This window comes from Conger conger, chromosome 13, assembly GCF_963514075.1.
Source record: "Conger conger chromosome 13, fConCon1.1, whole genome shotgun sequence".
Taxonomy (NCBI): Eukaryota; Metazoa; Chordata; class Actinopteri; order Anguilliformes; family Congridae; genus Conger; species Conger conger.
The window spans coordinates 7978764-7995628 of record NC_083772.1 but is presented as its reverse complement, the minus strand read 5'-3'; the positions used below and the strand labels follow the sequence as shown (position 1 = coordinate 7995628).

Genomic DNA, 16865 nt, shown 5'->3' with positions numbered 1-16865 from the left:
TCCATTTGTTTGTGCTTGCTGCAACTGTAATTTTTTTTTTTTTTTTTTAACTAATGTATTTTAGGTAGCCTATTGTCAACTGGCCGGGGACTACAGCTGGAAATTAGTCATGTAGGCTAAAGCTGCTCCATTTACTGTTTAAAGTTAATTAATGGGGACTGTCCACGACATTATAAACAAATAAATTCAAAATTCAATTCAAATTCAAATTCCAGCTACCATCCTAAAATCAGTCTATCTGGAACCAGACTCTGCCGCAGCTGGATACAATCTGGAATTTGGTGATGGACGGTCATTTATAGAGCTGGCCAACTGGTTGGACATGGTCTTGCCAGCATGGTTGCCATCTCAAATTGTTGTAAGCTTGACAATTTCCAAATGAGCTTGAAACCAGCTGGACCACCTTCAGACAAGTCTAGCTGGAACTGTTGGTAACACAAAGTTTTACCAAATAATTAAAGTGACCGTTTTCTCAGGAAGCAGCAAATCCGATGTTTGTCTCTTGAGTCAGAAAAGTATTTATTGCAGGAAGCCAGCATGAAGGATTCACACAAAAGTATCCATCGAACCATTGGAGTTCGGGGACTTTATACAAGTACATTTCCATGTATTCAAATTTGGGTGCTAAATACAGTGTGACCTCTGATTGGTCATTCGTTATACAGGGTTGCCCTATAGGCTGCAATTTCTACCGCTGTGTTTTATTGGTTGTCTGTAAAACAATGGAAGCTTCCTGCGGACATTAACATGCATATGTGAAGTTTTTGTAATACACAAATCTGTCTGTCTCCCAACAGAACCAAGCAGGAATTTGTCTTTTTTTTTATTTACTCCATCATTGGAGTAAATATTCTGTTATAAGCCAGGTGACACCCCTGATAGGGACAGAATAGAAAGGCACAGGGAGAATGCAATACTAGTTTTCTGCATTTCTTTTGTTTCAAACAAATAAACAAATTCAAAGCTTCACATTTCCACTCACAGGTCCCAGGTACAAATACAGGGACAGACTCAGGATACAGGGTATGACAAACTAACAAAGAGAAACTGAAAAGAACAGGTATAAATACACTACTAAGTACACAATGAGAAGCAGGTGAACTGAATGACAAAAGACATGAAAGAAGTACACATCAGGAGTGGGGAGGCAGATGCTTTAAAATTATTTATGTGCATACTTGTGCACAGAGGTACAGATTTCTGGCTTTGAGTGGTTGTTAGTGTTTCTGTTAAAATCCCCTGGCTAAAGTGGTCAGTTGCCATCAGCCATCCTCTGTTCACTGGGAGTCATGCCAGCTGAGACTGCTGTTCCGCCTTGTCCTTTTTAGGTGGGTGAAGTTGTTTCGGCAGCAGTGACGTGGAAGAAGCACTCAGAGTCAAAGTTGTTCAAACTAGTTGTTCAAACTAGAAATCTTTAGTTAATAAAACACCCCATGTGCCAACAGATTTATCTGGGGGAATCTTTGTGCTCTGTGCAAGAAGCTTCAAGAGACCAGAGAATTCCAAAGTAACAGAAGGAAATATCCTAGCCTTTATGCAATATAGCTAACCAATCACTTGTCCTATAAACATCACATTGTCTCTCTTAACCCACCTTAATATTTTCTGTTACCCTATGAAAGCTGAGCTGTCCTAACCTCTCACCTATGCCACAAGTCAGTCCGTTTTTCTCTTTGGCCTTTCAAACACCTGTGTACAGCTCAATATGTTTGAACAGACACACAGTTTTAACCCTTTGATGCACAACATGGGTCCAAAGTGACTTCTTATTTTCTCTTTGCATAGCTTGTGCATCACAGGGTTAAGCACTCAAATGGTAAATGGTTGGAATTTATATAGCGCCTTTATCCAAAGCGCTGTACAATTGATGCTTCTCATTCACCCATTCATACACACACTCACACACCAACGGCAATTGGCTGCCATGCAAGGAGCCGAACAGCTTGTCAGGAGCATTTGGGGGTTAGGTGTCTTGCTCAGGGACACTCCGACTGCCAGACGACTGCTCTTACTGCCTGAGCCATGTCGCCCCAACTCGACTATTCATCTTAGTAGCATTAAAATGATCCTTTAACCATGATGACTTATCATTGTAGTAATAAACAGCATTTAAAATATAGTATCTAGATATATATATAAACATGTAGAGAAAGGGTATTTTTGCATTCCATTTTGTATTCCACTTGGCATCATACTTGGCCCGTCTGGTCCATAGTATTGTGAGTCCACAGGTTGTCCACTGTGGGTGGTACGGTGGAGGTCTCATTTAGCCCTGATGTGAAGACGGCAGGGAGCAGCATGTTGGTGAGGATTCCTGCAGCTAGGAGGACCAGCATGGAGCATAGCGCTAGCCCCCGCCGCAGACACAGCTGCCTGAAAGTCAGCACCTCCCCCACTGTAGTGAGGGTCCCACTGTCTCTCTCATGCAGCACCTCCAGGTCAGAGTTGAACTGCCAGGGACTGTGCCCCTCTTCATGGTTGTCCGGAGTAATTTCTGCAAGAAGAAAACATGCAAGTTAACACTTTCATTCAGAGTGACCTTTTTTAAATGTGATTGTGTGAATAATCTACTCACACATACACTCAGATAAATGCTTAGAATACACATAATCCCAGATAACCTGTCCATTTGTGTAGTGGTAAACAGTAATCTTTTTTTTTTTTCTCTGCGATTAAAAATGAGTATATATGCTATACACTCACTGAGCATTTTATTAGGAAGACTATACAAATACTGGGTAGAGTCTTCCGTGGCATGGATTCCACAAGAGTTCCTGTTCCATGTTGACATTGATCTCATTGTCAAGTTCATGAAACCAGTTTGAGATGACTTTTGCTTTGTGACATGGTGCATTATCATGCTGGAAGTAGCCATTAGAAGATGGGTACATTGTGGCCATGAAGGGCTGCACATGGTCAGCAACAATACTCAAATAGGCTGTGGCATTCAAGCGAAGATTAGTTTTAACAGGCCCAAAGTGTGCCACGAAAACATTCCCCACACCATTACACCACTGCCACCAGCCTGGACTGTTGACGCAAGGCCGGTTGTGTGCATGGATTCATTCTGTTGGCTCCAAATTCTGACCCTGCCATCTGTATGCTGCCGCAGAAATCTAGATTCATCAGACCAGGTTATTATTCTGAGATACTGTACCATTAGAGTACTGAATTGCTGATACAGGTGAACAGCAGAAGTAAAAAGTTGCGGGTGACTTTTGGCCAGCTGTGGGACTCCAGCTCTCTGAGCAGGGAATCTTACCATGAGAGCCACCCTGCATCTCCATGGGCTGCCCCCGATCTCTCTTCTCTGCTGGCTGTACCCCAGCCCTGACTTGTGCCTGCAAACATCAACACCCTCATATTATTACCATAATATTAAATGTAAAACTTTAAATTCTATATCCTTTCCCTTAGCTTCTCTAATATTTTGAACAATATTTGAAATGATGTGTGACCAAGTAATCAATATCACACATTAAATCTTTCTGCCATATGATTCTTAAATGTTGAAAATCATCACTTTTGGCCATTATAAGCATTTTATAACATTTTGCAGTAGATTGCAGAGAACTTGGTAAACTATTCTAGTATCTACTAACTCCTAGTTGCATATACACAGTTTTTAAGTTGCATATATTTCCAGATATCTTTACAACTAAAACTATACAGATTCCTAATTTCTTCAAATGATAAATATACCTCATTCTTATGCAGATCATATATGTATATAAAAGGGCATATAATGCCTTTTTGGGCCTGTCAGGATCTGTGTTTTTCATTGTCTAGTCTGTTGTTTAAATGCCTGGCATTTCCATGTTTTATTACCCTCGGTGCACACCGTAGTCAGTTCAGTTCATTCTTTCGTTTCACCTGTTTCACTTCCTGATTGTTTCCCACACCTGATTACCATTTCCCTGTTGTTACCTGTGTTATAAAAACCCCTTTGTTTGTCTAGTTCATGGCCAGATTGTTATGTGCCCCAATCATACACTCCGGTGTTTATTTCTGATTGACACCTGTTATGACCCGTTTTGTTTTCGCATTTACCTGATCCCGTCTGTCTGGTTTTGAACAGCTGTTTATCATCCTGTTTCTGCTTTTCGACCTCTGTCTTTGGATTCTGTTTTTGTCTGCTCTGTCCGCTTGTTATCAACCCTTCACCTGTGACCATGACTTAGATTTTGATTATCCTTGTTATATCTGTTTGCTGGCTATTGAACCCTGCATGTCTGACCTGCCTTTACTACAATAAAGACTTTGAACGAAAAGCTATGTCTTGTTTTCCTGACTGGGTCTGGTGTTCCACATACCTGATAGGACCCACTTTCCCAGTATATTGATCATTTCCGACACATATATTGGGGTTGTACCAGACAGATTCATATTTTTGGTGATATGGGGATTCTCCAATTGTTCCATGTGCTGTCTTCCACATTGCAACTGAATGTGCCAATATTGGGTTCATGACATGTTCTTTAATTGAAGTTCTTTAATTAATTGAAGGTCAAAAAGGAGACCTCTGGAGTGAAAATGAGACCTCTTTGACTGGCAACAGATTTATATCAACTATATTTTCTCGGTCTGGTGTTAATAATCCCAAGATATTTCAAAAGATTATGTGCATTCCCAAAGCTTGTCTTTCTCCTCAAAGGCTACGATATTGCACTCAGATAGGTTTTCCTCATGTGCGAGTGCTATAAAAGTGCACAGTTCAGGGTTGCATACACAGCTTCTGGATTTCCACACAATATATTTGGCATTGGTGTGCCACCATATTTCACTCATAGTTGGCTGCAAGAGGCCTGAATATCTGAGATGAGCAGTGTCACAACGCCAGGGCCATGGTCACTATGGGGCTGGAGCAAAGGGCTCTTAAAGCCCGTATGTAATAGTAATGATGGAAGAAGGTGGCACTTACCTCACTTGCAGCTTTCTTCCAGTCAATATTGACAAAAATGGCAAGACAGAAAGAATCCATCAGGAAATAACCAGTGAAGAGACCAATCCACCAACCTGAGGATAGGAGCAGAGAGATTAGCTTCTGCAGATCAGCAAGAGGGCAATAGACAGTACTTTATGCATGAAAGCTGGTGTTACTGCACTTAAGGAAGAAAGGAAATGTAAAAGCAATATTTGAAATTGAACATGGCTGATGGATTTGGGACAGGAACTTTCATTTTGTCCTTACCGGTGATTCCGAGTTTTGTTGCAAACATTAACGACGCACCGATGGGAAGGCACACAAAGTAGCAAAATACCAGAATAGAAACTGCTCCGATCTTCTGTTTTGCCGCACCCCTGAAAATGCCTGCAATCGCAAACTGTGAAGGATACAGCTCATCACATGTAGAACTTCATCAAACTGCTTAAACAATGGTTAAAGTAAAACTTCAGCAACTTCAGGTAGATCACAAATTAAATGAATACTTATACGAATATGATAATGCTTGTTACTTACCCATATTCCATCAAAGACTTGAAATGGTGTGTACATAACGATAGCCTCACCAGTCCTTCTCCTGATCTGCCTGTGAGTTCAGAGGAAGAGAATAATGGAAAATAGATTGAACTTATTGTGGTCATATGAAAATAATGCACCTTTGATGATGTTCCAATACTTTTGGAGGGGACTGTATTACAAGCAATGGTACTTACTCATCATTTATGAAGACAATGGCTATTGCACCCGATGATGACCCAACGATCACTGCTACGCATAGGGAGATCACAACTGTACACCATAAAAACAACAGGGGCTCACTTGAAACCTTTGAAACATGCAGACATAATGCATAATGCAAGCCGCCCATGTTAATTATGCGCTTTTTAGCCACACTGGATCCTTCCTGGGAAAGCAGAATAATGGTATGAGGTCAGAATCTTCTTTTGGTTTGATTAGGGAGTGTTTGTGATAATAGAGGAACAAAAAGGAGGAAAGAAGTCAGGAGGAGGTTGTGGATGGACTGGGCTTAGACTGAACTGAAGCTGCCCGATGACTGAACTGAAATGGAGTGGCCAGTGAAACAAACCCACAGTGTGTTGTAATTATATTTTTACAGTATTCTGGTTTTGTTCAATGATTCCACTCTCTTCTACTGTTTCCACTATTCCCTTTATAACCATATTGAAACATGTATCAAGTATTTCTAACTGCATTATTTAAGTATTGTAAAAACAACTAAACAGTGAAGCTATAGGTATCTTTTGTGTGGGTGATCTAAACAAATGTTCCTATAGTATTTCACAATAAATGAGTTACTTGAACCAATGAGGTTGGAATTGCAAGATTTCTTCAAAGATATGAATGCACAATGCATGTTTTGAACAGCGCTTACTGTTTTGAACCTTGTGTCTAAGGTTTTTAAAATTGAGCACAAACTTCTGAGATTAGCTTCAAAGTGATTGTAAAAAACTGTAATTTCTTTAAAGTTTAGCTTTTTGCCTCAGGTTTAATGTGAGAGGCTGACCAAACTGTTCCCAGTCAGAAGATGCTAATTTGTTCATTCTGATATGACAGGAATACAGCATTAGGCTTTGTTGCTATGGATTTACATTACATTTACAGCTTTATTAGAAGATTTAAATCATGGCCACATAATCCCTTTGTTTGAGGCTTGTCACACCTCCTCCTGGCCCGCTGCAAGGAGAGGGAAAACGTAGCAATAGGCTATTGCTGTCACCCTCCGTGTTATGTACGGTGCAGAGAACCCAGACGCAGACCACATGATAATCCAAAATCGTAGTTTTAATGTTCAGTAGTCAAAAGCCAAGAGATCCAGTACACAGCCAAAAACAAAAAGCAAAAGAATGGTCGAAAAACAAGCAAGATCAGAAATCCAGAAAATCACAGGACGAAGGTACAGTAGGGCAAAAACAAAACTCGTAGTCAAAAACACAAAGCGAAAACGTCGAAAAACCAGAAAAACAAAACAAGAGGGCAAGGCAGGTACGGATGTCAAGACAAAGGGGTGTCTATCAAGAATCTCAATAATAAGGCTTACACAAAATCGGCACTTACTGCGATCAACGTTCTGACAAAGAAGCATACTGAGAATACAATACAAGAGGGAAGGTGACAATCTAGGCGGGGCAGAGAAAAAGGTGGGCTAAACAAATAGACAACAGGTGGGGAAACATAATAGGGTAATAACATAATAACGGAAGGGAGATGAAAACGCGGACTGGATGCACGAAACAAAACATGTAAAACATACGGCTCCGGATTAGGGAGTAGACATTTGCATAGTTTGAAGACGTAGTGATAGTTAGAGACAGGTGCGAACACTTCGCTGAAACTAAACGAGTAATCAGGGATAGCATAGGGAGGCGGAGTTACAGAACAGTGCAGAAATACTAAGAGATTGCGTTAGTTAGTTACGTGAATATTTCTAAACTACCCAATAAAAGTGATTGTTAGTTAGTTAGTTAGACAGACAGTAAGTGTATTAATCGGATTAGTACTGTACAAAACCTAGATTAGTAGTAGTTAGTAAGAATCGTGCTTTACAACATTTAACTAACAAGAAAAACCAGGAAGTAAGAATTGCGAGTTTTAGAAGAAATGTTGAAAACCCGAAAACTACCGTAACCACCCGAATAGTGGGACACGCAGACAGGGGAGTGACTAGACTGGTAAACATTCAAACGCAGACATAACAGGGGAGGACAATAGAGAACTGTAATGGAAAACATAAACCAGGTAACTATGAAAAATGATAGAGAATAAACATGAAAACATACAGAACAAATACAGAAACATTACACTCCGGTGGGATTCCCAATAACGATGTCTCCTACGACTTGCCAATGTGTTCCTCCAGCCCAATGTATACTCCCTCAGTGAGGCCTGGAAGGCAGCAGCTTGTCAAAATAGTAAACTAATTGTGGCGGGTTTAGCAAACTAGCTAGCTCAGGAACATAAATACAGATACATTTAATAAAAATAAAGAAAATTTGCTTGCAGTGACGGGTTCTGGAGGGTCTGTTGGGTGTGGAGCCCATTTTCCTGGCATGTTTTGGGAGCACTCATTACATTACACTCAACCTCTTAGAAGTCAAATCAGTGTCAGACAGCACATAATGGTACTGAAGGCTGATCTTCCCTCCATGTTAAATGCCATGTATGGGGTTTGAGAAGTGATGCCAGAGACAGTGGGTTTCACTACCAAAAGTTAAATATGAGTTAACTGGCTTTTGTGCAGCATGTGATCTAGTACCCTAGTAAATGACTTTGCTGTTTCCAATATGGGTTCACTACCTGTATTCAATGAACTGCAGCAGACAGCATGTGCATGCATGTATGATGCCCAGACAATGTGGTGTTTCTCTCGCCCTCCTACCTGCACATATTATGGAGATCTTGCAGGACAGCTGAGCCTGCTGTACATTTCCAGCTCCCAGAGCATTCCCCACAGTCACAGTGGCAGCTGCATTGATGCCTACAAAAATCTGAAGGCAAATATAATTCAGTCACCTGTACCATGGATCTGTGCAAACAAGAAGTATTTAGTACAATCACAGCCCAGTTTGGGAACCCCTAACTCAGAGGAGTGCTTTGGACCTGGCACCGCTTGAGACTGCTGAGAAGAATATTATACTGAGTGTGGTAGCAGTTGCATTGGTCGACTCAACCATGTAAAACAACAACATTTGATCCTCAATATCTCACCCATTTCAAAATCTCAATGCCATTTTGCAGGTCTACTACACTGGCAATGGGCTCACCAAAAAATAATAAAGTGCTCACAGAGTGTATATGTGTATGTATCAACACATTTATCCAGGGTGATATACAATGGGCCTACATGAATGAGAGCATAGCAAAATACCCCCTACAATATACACTCTAATGCAGGATCTATCAATTAAATCACACAAATGTAAACATGTATACTATATACCAACACAGTTTGTGAGCAAGCCATGTTGAAAGAGTGATATGCGGTCGTAAATAGGACACATGGGAATGTTGGATTAAAGCATGCTTCAGAAAAATGTTAAATAATTATATTGCCTGTGCTTTTAATATTCAAAACAATACGTTTTACAGTGCGCTACTCAAAGATCATGAAGTCTTTGAGAGAAGGTTAGAATCTGGGGTGAGTAAATGTTGTTTGGCAGAATATAGAGGAATTAGACTGCTGACAGAATATAGTCATGATCAAGGTTTGCTCCACCCTAAATGAAGCCTTAAAGCCCTTGTTTCTCAGCAGAAGTACATGACAGTAACACAATCAGACAACCTGCTCATTTGGTTTTAGCAGTTAATCCTTCAGGTGTATTTACCTTTTGTGGAATACCAGCCACCATACGGATGACTGACTGTGATCCCAGCTCAACCTCACTTATCAGACCTGCAGTGAAGATTTGATGATATACATTTTAAAAATTATTTACTCTAGGTGCACTCAGTTTATCATTTGAGTATAAAATGTACAATGTAATTAATAAACCTTGAAATAAGATTGTAGCTTACTTTATTAGCGGGTTTTAAAAGACAACACAAACCAGGGATGGGCAAAAATACACCAAAATGTATTTTGATACTTTTACACGTTGAGTATTTTGAATCATAAATGTACTTTGTATTTTGAAAATACAACAAAATACATGTCCTGATGAGCATTAGACCAGTGGTTCAAAGGCTCCATATACAGTGCAGTGCCTGCAAAACTATGGTAACAGTTAGAATAACAATTTCTTATTTCTGCTATATACTTACACCATTAGCATTTGAGGTCAATAGGCAATCAGCTTTACCTGCAGGGTATTTACATGTGTATGTGCTTTGCCATTTTACAGAAACAGCTCTTTTTGTGCGTCAGGTGTAATTCTATCCTCGTAACTCTCATCTTTCATACATGGAATCAATCTGGTTGCCCTCCTTTGATAGAAGCACAAACCGAAATGTCTTTGTTTATATGTTTGAAGCACAAAAAATAAGTTCCACACAGTACTTCAGTAAAGCTGGGAACGTGTCTGTGTTTTAAGGAACCCGGGAAGAAGTCATGTTAGGTCAAGATTCAAGGGGTCTTGCATTTCTTTAAGTAGGATGGATGTCAGGTTAATTTTATTGTGCTGTAGGATGGGAGTTACAGTTCTTTGTTTTTTTGTTTATTTGTTTAAACTTGTTACCCACAGTGGGCACTGGCGTGGTCTGGATTTGATCAGAGACCATGGGGTTCAACCATGCACCACAGAGTGGTGCCCTACCTAAATGAGCCATCCAGCAACCTGGAGATTTTTATTTAAATAATAAAGAGGAGCAACTGATCATCAAGGGATTCAGCAGAGATAGTGCACACTTCATAGTACATTTTCCACACAGGACTCATTAGCTGAGTGTTGGGTACATTTTCCATGACTCACTGTAGTCTTTCTGCAACAACTGAAAGGTAAATAACATAAAACAACAGCCAGTTAGTTACCTGCTAGGAATCCCCCAATCTCAATCATCCATAAATCCAGACATGCCATGAACATGCTAGGTATGGCTAAGCGGACAAAGGATCCCCATTCCTGCAGACATTCCACTGACCAGCCTAAAGGGGAACCACAGACGTATGCCACACATATGACACCCAAAGCAGAATTTGCCCATACTTGTAATCATCTCATATGCATTGGTATGATCTGGGATCAGCACTTGAATACACAGGAATGTGTTTAAAAATGCAGGTGACACATGGTGAGGATGAGTGCAGTAATAACCTAGTTATCCCTTGCACCTGAACTTACCTCCCCAGGTGGGCTTATGCAAACCCTTACAGAGAATGTAAGCAAACAGGAACAAAGCCAGGCAGTACTGGGATATCAGGTTGGCTGCAGCCGAACCACTGTAAATAACACACAATTGACTTATTATTCTACAAAAAACCTTGATGTCAGGTGGGGCTTCTTGTAACACAAGATTTCACAAGTCAGGGTCACACAGAAATGATTCAGAAGATTTGTGGGTGCCTGAATTGTTTTGGTCTCCATTATTAAATTGTACATATTGTCACTGGGTGAGCAATGAAACATGGGATATTAGCATACCGTGAATTTCAAATAACACTGTAAGAAAAATGAAATATATTTAATCAAAAGATTTCAATACTCACACTACACCAAGGTCCAGAACGAACAGAAAGATGTAGTTGATCAGTGCATTCAGGACATTTCCCACAATTCCTGCGATTACCTGGGGCCATAGTATACCCTGAAATGAATGATTTATTAAAATAACGCCCATGGAAAAACAGGCACTCATATGTAGACATGTATTCTGTGTTTTTCTTTACCTGACTTTGAAGATACCTTACTTGTAGCTCGAACAGAAAGGCTGCCTATAAGAAGAACACATTTAAATGCATTAGCAAATGCGCTTAAAGGTTTCAAATGCAGTCATTGCGTATTGTGCCCATGGAGGTTGATAGAACAGGAAAAAGACAAACTGAGGCATCTATTTATTGATGTCGAACCAGAATTATGTAAAAATGGAGCAGCTTACTTCCAGTTTGCGACAATGCGTGTTTGAACCCCAATCTGTCATAACCCTGTTTAACTGAACTCACTGACAGTTTATGCACATTGGTGTCGGTGTGTATATGTGTGCACATACATTATGTACAACTGTGAGTGAATGTGTGTATGTGCTGTGTTGGAGAATGTCTGTTTGTGTGTACTCACAGGTAGTGCAGGCATAAAGATCTCCACATACATCTGGGACAGCCTTACATGGTCAAAGAGCACCATCAGAGTATGACGCAGCAAAACAAAGAAAAACAACACAAAAAAAAAACATACGTTAGAATAGAATTCCGACGCTGGTTAGCCGATAGGATTTCAGGTAAAATACCTAGGCATCCTTACCTGGCCACCTCTGGGCTTTGCTTGAAGGCCAGGAGGATAGACTCTGTATTGATAAGAATAGCCCAGCATGGGCAACAAGCCAGAAGTAAAATGAGGATAGCCCTCTGCAGAATGACCCCCACTCTCTTTAAGTTACTGCTCCCAAAGGTCTGCAAAGAAGTCAAATACCAATTAATTTCATGGGATGATGTTTGGCAGGAAACACTACATGAAGTAAGGATGTCTTAAAAATGGCAGTAAATAGAATTATTTTGCTTAGTTTTCCTCCATAATTGCAGAAATGTATACGTATGCTAATGTTAACTCATGTTAAATCTTTTTTATACGGTTCAGTGTTCTCATGCACTGTTTTGGAAAGCTGACAGTGACAAATGCAAACAGAGCCTGTAGTCTTTTTGTAGTGTTCTACTCTGACTTTATGAGACCTTGACTTTAGTGTACAACACAACACCATTTATAGTTTTCACTTCAGCTAACCTCTATATTGTGAGCAAGTAAGTTATTTGGCTGCGTAACTAGCTGGCTATATAACTATGGTATGATAGTCTACCACAAACAATGCAACTGCAACTTACAATTTGAGAGAAAAAATGTGGTATCCATTGTATAAAAGCATTGTGGAACTCGATCCTGTGGTATATCGTGAATATTGGCACAGCTAGGGGTGTACCGGCACTCCGCTAAGCTCAGTCACACCGGTTGCCCTGGCCTACCTGCTAGTTGACAGCTAATAATGTGGCTACTGTATAGCCTACTGTCAGATTCTGCTGGAAGAAATGTAATAGGAGAGAAATAGAATGAACAGTTATACTTTATTTATATACGTTATTACCTGAGATATGAATGTGTCACATACTGTTGCCAGTCCTTGTCCAATTGAAATACCAGTAATAGACACAATCTAGCAGACAAATGTAAAATAATGATTGAACCTTCCAAAACATCAAGAAATATCAAACAGTTTTTAAAGCCAATTCCATGTGCTGTAAATAATTGCTTCACCCACATTCAGATACAGTAATTACAGTTGTCTCTGACATTAGGAGCGTTTGAACACGTGGAGCCACCGTCTTTCAAATGTGACAGGAAACTGGAGTGCTGATGGTCATGTTTTTGTGTGTGACTATCTGTTTTATGAGTCTGAGCTTTTCCAATTTGTTGCCAATTTACTGTACCTTTTTATAAATTCATTGAACATGCTTTACATAAGTATTGTAAAACATTTATACCTAAATAAATCAGATTTAACATATTGGACATGCTATGGTGAACTTTCACACTTTGTATCCCACACTGGAAATAAGTCATTACAATTTTACCACCTCATTTTGTCATTATTCGCAATAGAGCACAATACACAAAGCACATTGTGAACATACAACTTATCTCCTAAAAAGAACATACAGCCTCACTCGAACCAATATGATTTGAGCCCTCAAATTAAATCATCCAATGAACCAATGAATCCAATGCTATAAAATAGTACCTCCATATCAGTAAACTCTTGGTAAATTTGGCATTTATATAGCGCCTTTATCCAAAGCACTGTACAATTGATGCTTCTCATTCACCCATTCATACACATAATCACACACCGACAGCGATTGGCTGCCATGCAAGGCACTGACCCGCTCATCAGGAGCATTTAGGTGTCTTGCTCAGGGACACCTCGACACAGCCCGGGCGGGGGATCGAACCAGCAACCCTCCGACTGCCAGACAACTGCTCTTACTGCCTAAGCCATGTCGCCCTCTTGGGAAGAGTTGCACGAAGACAACCCTTACTGAGCACAATTTTGTATTTTTTGTTATTTAGCTGACACTTTTATCCAAATAAATAAATAAAAGCAAGCATTTTGAGTTTGCAAAACCTCATTGGAATTATAGTAAATGGTTGCCATTTATATACCGCCAAAATCTACACAGAAATGGTTAAGTAACAACCATGTTCTGTAATGGCCATCTCAGTACCCAGACTTAAATCCCATGAAAAACATGAAATCCACTGTAATGTTTCTGTATTTGTTCTGTATGTTTTCATGTTTATTCTTGTTTATTATTCATTTTTCATAATTACCTGGTTTATGTTTTCCATTACAGTTCTCTATTGTCCTCCCCTGTTATGTCTGCGTCTGAATGTTTACCAGTCTAGTCACTCCCCTGTCTGCGTGTCCCACTATTCGGGTGGTTACGGTAGTTTTTGGGTTTTCAACATTTCTTCTAAAACTCGCGATTCTTACTTCCTGCATTTTCTTGGTCGGTAAATGTTGTAAAGCACGATTCTTACTAACTACTACTAATCTAGGTTTTGTACAGTACTAATCCGATTAATACACTTACTGTCTGTCTAACTAACTAACTAACAATCACTTTTATTGGGTAGTTTAGAAATATTCACGTAACTAACTCACTAACGCAATCTCTTAGTATTTCTGCACTGTTCTGTAACTCCGCCTCCCTATGCTATCCCTGATTACTTCTTTAGTTTCAGCGAAGTGTTCGCACTTGTCTCTAACTATCACTAGGTCTTCAAGCTACGCAAATGTCTACTCCCTAATCCGGAGCCGTATGTTTTACATGTTTTGTTTCGTGCATCCAGTCCGCGTTTTCGTCTCCCTCCCGTTATTACGTTATTACCCTATTATGTTTCCCCACCTGTTGTCTATTTGTTTAGCCCACCTTTTTCTCTGCCCCGCCTAGATTGTCACCTTCCCTCTTGTATTTAAACCCCATTCTCAGTATGCTTCTTTGTCAGAACGTTGATCGTAGTAAGTGCCGATTTTGTGTAAGCCTTATTATTGAGATTCATGATAGACACCCCTTTGCCTTGACTTCTGTACCTGCCTTGCCCTCTTTGTTTTGTTTGCTCATCTGATCTTCTGGTTTTTCGACGTGTTGTTTTGTATTGTATTTGACTACGAGTTTGTTTTTGCCCTTTTCTACCTTCGCCCTGTGATTTCCTGGATTTTGACCTCTCGCTTGTTTTTCGACTATTCTTTTGCTTTTCGTTCTTGGCTTTGTACTGGATCTCCACACTGTGCAAAAGTCTTAAGCACCTGTATAACATTCCATACAGATAAGATTCTTTCAAAAATAATTCAAGGAAAGGTCCTAAATAAACATACTATACATTTTACATTACATTTCAGTCATTTGGTAGAATAGTTAAAAACTGAATCAAATCAATATTTTTTGTGATCACCCTTCGGCGTTAAATCTGCATCACTTCTCTGAGATAGTCAACGCTGTCCTGCAGTTCTATAATCAGCAGGGAGGTTGTTTCAAGCATGTTGGAGAGCTTGCCACAGTTCTTCTGCAGACTTTGGTTGGCTCCTTGTGTAACAGGTGAGAAATTGCCTGAGTCCGAGGTGGGATTTGAACCCCAGCCTCTCACTTGTCCAAATATTTGTTGAACGAACGCGCTACCAGTCAGCTAAAGACGAACTCGCCTCTAGCCAAGGGCAACAACGTTCTTTTGAATTTGAGGGTTACGTCATCGGGGAGTGTTGTCGCGATAACCTGCTACCAGCCTTCGCTTTCACTGCACCATCCGTGCTTACTAGTGAACTAGCTGAGCTAACCATGCTACACTTGCATCTGATCTCAACTTCACCAAGTTTTTATGTAAAAAGTAGTCAATTGCTTCCTATTGTTTGTTGCCAATATATTACTTTTTTAATTAAATACAAAAATGTCTTTGTAAAATTAAATCTTTTGGGAAATTTGGAAATCTCAAATGTGTTCTTTTATGCTAACACACACAAAAAAATAAACATATATATAATAAAGTCTAGGGTGCCTAAATCTTCTGTACTTCTGTTGTGTTCAGTACTGTATGACCAAGCCTCAGCAGTTAGTAAGGGCTTTCTTCATGCCACCCTTCCAAAGAGTTTGTTGATATGGAGGTGGCGTTTCATGGTTCTTTTTGAGACTTGGTGACCCCAAGATGCAACCAATCTCTGCAATTCTTGCTATAGTACTACCGTGTGAACATATTACATTGTATCATACTGTCTCAGATTACATGAAGTCAAAACATTAATTTGCTACATCAAAGAAATCCAATAATGTAAATAAATTATTAATAGATATAAATAATGACAAATATGGCTGATTAGTTCAGGAAGCGGTCACTCACAGATGTGGCTAGAGTAACTCCAGCCAGCTCTGTCTTCCCCAGATGTCCACAGAATACAGTGCTGACAAAAGGTATTAAAAAGACCAGAAGCTGAACAACGCACTGTGAGTGAGACAGGGAGAGGGAGAGGGAGAGAGAGAGAGAGCAACAGCAACTTTAAAACATTAACAGAACTGAAATGTTTGACCATAGCAATCGGTATGGCAATTGTTTTCAACTCACATCATAGCTTCACATCATATACACAAAACATAGATTTTACATAACAGTGCTACAGCTTATGCTAAATTAATCACAAATCATTTGCTCTGAAATTACAAAAACATAAAAACAAGACTGCGTGCATGATTGAACAGTGACATGAGTCAAAAACTGATATGCATTAGAAAAACAATCAAGAAAGTTATTAAAACATGAATCTCACCATGAGTCCAGCTAATTTTGATAACTGAGAAAATTGTTTTTTGCAGTTGAGAGGGATCCCACGCCGCAGACATCTGAAACATCCAGTCTGTTCACTTGAATCTGAGTCTGTGAGGGTGTTTGGGTCAGAATGGTTTCCAATAATCTCGCCAGTTCCCGCATGGATCACCTCCATTCTGTAGCACACATTAAAACTGCATCACTTGTTCCAAGCATATTGGAGAACTTGCCACAGTTCTTCTGCAGACTTTGGTTGGCTCTTTACTTCTGATCTCAGACAGCCTTGATCAAGTTTATATGTAAAATGTAGTCAATTGCTTACAGAAATATGCTACTTTTAAAAATGAAATACAAAAATGTCTCTGTAAAATTAAATCTTTTGGAAAATGAATATTTGGAAATCTCAAAGTGTGTCTTTTATACTAACACACACACAAAAAATATATATA

At 39.7% G+C, this 16865-nt stretch overlaps 2 protein-coding genes across 2 annotated transcripts in view; one reads left to right on the top strand and one right to left on the bottom strand.

Moving 5' to 3' along the window:
- The window catches only part of glod4 (glyoxalase domain containing 4), a 137449-nt gene that overhangs the window by 1371 nt on the left and 119213 nt on the right, over nt 1-16865 (top strand). The window lies entirely within an intron of this gene.
- Nucleotides 2190-16591, bottom strand: LOC133108278 (multidrug and toxin extrusion protein 1-like). The gene is made up of 16 exons (XM_061217748.1): nt 16418-16591; nt 15994-16095; nt 12689-12757; nt 11857-12005; nt 11674-11716; nt 11286-11330; nt 11106-11203; nt 10741-10838; nt 10431-10544; nt 9289-9356; nt 8343-8451; nt 5659-5734; nt 5512-5531; nt 4922-5016; nt 3263-3341; nt 2190-2494 (listed from the first exon to the last, which is right to left on the bottom strand). Exons 1-16 carry the CDS (start codon nt 16589-16591, stop codon nt 2190-2192), a joined length of 1644 nt encoding a protein of 547 aa, XP_061073732.1.

Excerpts from the sequence above, each read along its gene's own strand:
- LOC133108278 (XM_061217748.1), bottom strand. The coding sequence starts at position 16,591 with ATGGAGGTGATCCATGCGGGAACTGGCGAGATTATTGGAAACCATTCT. Across the intron at positions 5,017-5,511 it reads GCAGATCAGGAGAAGGACTG|GTTGGTGGATTGGTCTCTTC; the intron begins GTGAGGCTATCG and ends TCCTATCCTCAG. Across the intron at positions 2,495-3,262 it reads GATGCAGGGTGGCTCTCATG|AAATTACTCCGGACAACCAT; the intron begins GTAAGATTCCCT and ends TTCTTCTTGCAG.